Source organism: Nicotiana attenuata, unplaced genomic scaffold (genome assembly GCF_001879085.1).
Source record: "Nicotiana attenuata strain UT unplaced genomic scaffold, NIATTr2, whole genome shotgun sequence".
Classification (NCBI taxonomy): domain Eukaryota; kingdom Viridiplantae; phylum Streptophyta; class Magnoliopsida; order Solanales; family Solanaceae; genus Nicotiana; species Nicotiana attenuata.
Window position 1 is genome coordinate 228,879 of NW_017671603.1, and position 5,549 is coordinate 234,427.

General features: G+C 34.2%; 1 protein-coding gene across 1 annotated transcript; it reads left to right on the plus strand.

The window, feature by feature from the left end:
- Positions 1–3,698: 3,698 nt before the first annotated feature.
- LOC109209232 (protein MIZU-KUSSEI 1) lies at positions 3,699–5,199 on the plus strand. Its single transcript, XM_019372460.1, has one exon. It carries the CDS (start codon positions 4,028–4,030, stop codon positions 4,799–4,801), a length of 774 nt encoding a protein of 257 aa, XP_019228005.1. The 5' UTR covers positions 3,699–4,027; the 3' UTR covers positions 4,802–5,199.
- The last annotated feature ends 350 nt before the right edge of the window (positions 5,200–5,549 follow it).

A 5,549-nucleotide genomic window follows, 5' to 3' on the forward strand; every position in this document is an offset into this window, starting at 1 on the left:
ATTTATTGGCTCAATGTTAAGAGTCATGATTAGTACACTTTTTGACATTGTTAGCTTCTTTTTTCTTCTTTTTGAGAACATTGCTGACACTGTTGTTTCCTCTTATATGAATTGGTAACTTGTTATGTGACAGTTTCACACTCTTTTTCTTCTATTCTGATTGACATGACTTAGTAATATTTTTTGAGGGGATCATATTATTATTTAGATTTTATAGGGCATGGTTTTAATTGAGCATTTCTTGATAATGAAATTGTTGTTTAAGTCAGTTTTAAAGATAATCTTAATATAATATGATATTATCTATTTTAGATTAAGTTCACACAGTTTTTTCCAACATGACTCGTACCATTAAAATTATCTCTACACCTTATACATGGCTTTATAATCTTTTCAACTACCAATTAATAACTTTGTACAGCCCTATCACTCGAACTAAGTTCCATATGGGTCATCAACAAGCCCCTTAAACTGCATTCAACCGGTCCATATTCACGAGTTAATTTGCGATATTCTTTGTGTACCACTCACATAATCGAGCCTAGAGCTAGCTTCTTCTTGTGCGCATGCGTCTCCAAACTATATTAGGCATGGTTCATACTTGTAAAAACATGATAGAAAATTTCTATGAGTTTCTTTAGCCCTCTTAAATTTTCTTAATCTTTTAATTCAATATTTTTATGTCATTTACGTCATGCTCATATTAAGTAAAACGTTCTGTCTCATGTCCTCGCTTCTTAAAACATTGGGATACTTACTGGAATATATTATAGCTCCAAAAGTCTAGTGGAACGAGTGCCCAAACCACGCCTACTGCAGAGGCAGAGGCTGCAAATAGTACATAGAATCAGATTAATAATTTAATCCCAACTCTGAAAAAGCAAAGAAAATACAGAGCACAATGGTGGCTAATGGTGTCCTATTATTCATAGATTTGTGTGCATATTGAGCTTTCCTTTTCTCTCTTCAGGTCCTAATTAGAGAGCCACTGATTTACTGAAGAATCTTGAATTGTTGCTATGTAAAATTCTCTGGTGGGTGTGGTTTGGCGTTGGCCTTTCACCTGTCTTTTAGCTGTTCCCTATGCAAATGTCATATACTGTAGTCTAACACTCGCCAATTTCTCCTTACATTCTGGGTTAGCCCCCACACACATTTACAATAATATCAAACCAAATACTATGATTTTACAACTGGGGTCTAAGAAAGGTAAAGTTGTAACAGCTCAGCTCACTAGTAATATTATCGTTAAAATAGTATGGGCTAGTCAATTTTCGGACTGGTAATTGAAAAATAGCCGTCGTTTATAAAGTTATTGAGGAATAGTCACTATTTTGCTGCAACACGAAAAGTTCCAGCATAAATATATTGGAGATTGGTGCATCTGTGTATGAACCTCCACCATATTATGCTGGACCAGTATATTATGCTGGAAGTCCAGTACATTACACTGGATCTCCAGTATATTATACTGGAATATTTTTTGGATTTTGAACAGTATTTTCGTTCTGATTTATCTTTACATGAAAAGTGGCTAAATTTCGATTACTTTTGAAACTGTGGCTATTTTTCAATTACCACTTGTAAATTTGGCTATTTTTTAATTTCACCCTATTTTATCTACTTTAGATTTAGGCCCGTACGGCTTTAAAACGTTTCACTAAGGTCTAAGACTTGTCTACTTATATACATAGTATCTTTTTCGTATTTTGTCGATATAAAATTCGACTAGGGTGTCACAAAAGTGTATGCAAATCTTATCCGTACCTCATGTGAAATAGAGAAATTATTTCTAATAGACCTTAAAAAGCACATTTAATAAAAAGAAAAGGAAGACATCTAGTGCACTACGCTCCTATTATACATACGATTTTAAAGGGTTGGACCATATTAGATTTATTATAGAAGTCTTGCCTTATATTTCTATAAGATGTTGTTTTCATAAATTGAACCCTTAATCGAATATGTACAATATTTACTAATTGTGATTAACTTTAATTTAATTCATCTAAGTTAACTAGTGGAAACTCATGGTTTCCTAATCAATGAAAATGAGCTAGAAATTCAGACGTCTCTCATGTTTATTAATTCATGAGTTTTGTCCCTCATGATTTATTAGACGAAATACCCAAACTTTTCTGTGTTCATCCCAACATTCCTCACTTATTTGTACTTCGAACTAATGAATTATAGCTAGGACCCGTTTGACTATCGATTTTGGCGGCTTGTTTTGAAAAAAAATTAAAAATAATGTTTGTTCATGGAATATAATTAACTTTTGAGGAAAAAAAAAGTTGAAAAAAATTTTCAAGTTCCCAAAAACTAGTTTAGGGCATTTTTTGGATAAAATATTTTCTCCTACTCACTGTTTGACCAAAAAGTGTTGAGCCTTTTAGTTAAACTAATTAATGAAGAAAATAGAGAGATAAATATTAGCTAAACATAATTAACTTTAGATCAAAGCATATTGAATACGAGAATCACATAAAATCAAGCTTGCATAACTTTTCTTATGACTATTAAAGAACATCAAAGGTAAGCTTACATTTTTTACACCAAATTATTTTGTATCTGAAAGAGTGAAGAAGAAAAAGAAGGAATCTCGTTGAGAACTAAGAGATCTATCTTTATTGATTCAGTAATAACGATTACAAAAGCTTGTAACCAAAATCTAGGCTTCTACTTTGTTGTTGAAGGTCTCCTCCCGTTCTTCCGTTCCTTTTTCTCTCCTGCCCCAATCCCTACTTCTTGCTTTCTTCTGTCATATATATATATTGCTCATCTTCCCTTTGTCGAACGGTCTTTAACCAGCATACCCCTACTTGACTATACCCCTCTAACGCTCGAGCATGACTGCATATATTCTGCAATGCAAGCCTTTCGATGGCTCGATGTCGGCAGTGGCCGAGACACTCGTCGTCGTTACGCCTTACGGGTACATCCATGGCTTGGTCGACCCCTTTCCATTCCTTTTAGTGGTAATCTACTTGTGGTCAAATTTTGACCCATACACTCACAAAACTTCAACTTTTTTTCAAATAAAATACATGTCCAAACACAAAGTCAACTTCCAAAAATTATTTTTAACATAATTTCACAAACTCATTTTTCAAATTTTAACAAAATCTATGTCCAAACGCTAGCTTACAAACTAGTCAATAAAAAGTTAAAATATAGACTAACTTAAAATGAATTACTAAAATAGTGACTTAACCGTCAATAAAATGAGTAAAAATCATGAGAAAAAAATATTCAAGTAACATCATAAAGAAACATTAGATGATTTTTTTTCTATTTGTCTAAATATTGGTAAATAAAACTAGCTAGTATCTCCACTGGTGGAAGGTAATAAATAATTGATAAATAATAGAGATATGCATAAACTGGTAACATTTTTTTTTTTGGTTTTCCATCCTGTGTCCGGTATCCGTATTGGAGCCCGATTATATCCGGATTCGCGCCGGATAGGGCTCCATTCGGGAGAAGCGCTCTCTATCAAGAATTTTTCCATACCTAAAGCTCGAATCCGAGACCTAAGGTTAAGGAATGAGCAGCCTCATCCACTGCACCACATCCTTTCGTGGTCGGTAACACATTTTAACTAATACTATTACTAGTACTTATCTATAATAAAAACAAAAAACAAAAAGATAATGTTTATCTTTTTTGTCTGATAAATCCTTTGTCTCATCAGTCTTTTACATTCCACTACTACTATTTAGCTTTCCCAATTCCTTTCCAAATTTCACATCTCCTTTTGTTTCCTCTGTTTTTTCTGTCTCTTGTTCTCTCTGCTCCATTTTCTTGATACAGTTAGGTAGGTCTGCTCACCTTCTTTTTGTCAGGATTCTCCTCCTACATCTTCAGTTTCAAAATCCAAGATTTTATTCACACAAAAATCTTTAAAAAATCTTCATTTTCAACCCCCATAAAACCGCAATATTAGAACCCAAAACTTAGAGTCAAAAACAACTTCCCATATTTTCTCAACTGTCTTAGCTTCTCTTGTCTTTTGTTTAATTCAAACATGAGAACTATTATGGCTAAGAATCCTCATGAGTCATTCTCCTTTTCAAGAAGATACTTCAACTTTAAGAAAAAAGTTGAAGATGAAGATTATGATGATGAAGTTTACTTAACTAATTTCCACTCTTCTTCGCAAAGAGAAGAAGAGTTGAATATGCATTCGTTGTCCCTGACTGGGACAACGAATGCACCAAGAAGCAAGAAACTGTCGCGCTCGACAGTTTCTATACTTCGTTCGGCTCTTACATTCGGTAAGAGCCGAACACATTTTTCGTCAGGGCTTGGTACCAAAGTTGTTGGTACTTTATTTGGGTATAGAAGAGGACATGTTCATTTTGCATTTCAAGAAGATCCCAAATTGAGTCCTGCATTTTTTGTAGAATTAGCCACTCCAACTAGCCATTTGGTTAGAGAAATGGCTAGTGGATTGGTTAGAATTGCACTAGAAGCAGACAAAAGAACTGGAAAAAAAGCTGTGAAATTGTTAGAAGAGCCAATTTGGAGAACATATTGTAATGGGAGAAAATGTGGCTATGGAATGAAAAGAGAATGTGGGCCTGAGGAATGGAAGATTTTGAACTCAATTGGGCCAGTTTCAATGGGAGCTGGAGTTTTACCAAGTGATGGAGATGGAATTGGGTCAGAAGGTGAATTAATGTATATGAGGGCTAAATTTGAAAGAGTTGTAGGGTCTAAAGATTCTGAAGCTTTTTATATGATGAATCCTGATGGTCATGGTGGTCCTGAACTTAGCCTTTATTTGCTTAGGGTTTAAAGTTTTATTCCGTCTATAACGGTGATATTCAGACCAGCTTGCGCACCTCGACTATTTCACTGGATATGCACCACCAGCTTATACATCTCGACTATTCTATCGAGTATCTGCCATCGGGTTCCTTTATGCATGATTTCCTTATTTTGGTGTCTTGAAGTTTAAATATACTATGTATTAGTGTATGATCATAAGTTCTTATGAACATATAATAGGTTAGTCCTATGTGTACTAATACTAGTTATTTTTTGCTTATTATGATGATTTTGGAGGGGCGAAATGGGTATAATTATGTATTTTGGTTTGTTTATGTATTATGAGGAAATGAGGGATATGAACTATGTATAGAGTATGTTTGTTTCTAGTTTTGTTGCAATGAAAGAAAATGCAGAAACTTTGTATTTCTTTCCTTTGAAGAGTTTGTTGAATCTCATTTTCCTTTACATTTTATTTACTGAGTTGTACTTTTATCATCTGATCCAATCTTTAAAAAAAATAAGAGGGTGGTCCAGTGCATTAAGCTTCCGCTATGAGTGAGGTTCAGGGAAGAGCCAAATCCAATGGTTTATCGTATGCAGCCTTATGCTATATTTTTGCAAGACACTGTTTTCACGGCTCGAACCCGTGATTTGATCGCATGACAGCAACTTTACCAGTTACGTCAAGGCTCCTCTCCCATTGTGATCTAATTTACGAGTATAAAAGAGAATTAGATTGTTTCCTACAAGATTGCACTAATGAACTAAACCTA

Coding starts and splice junctions, on each gene's coding strand:
- LOC109209232 (XM_019372460.1), top strand. CDS start 4,028: ATGAGAACTATTATGGCTAAGAATCCTCATGAGTCATTCTCCTTTTCA.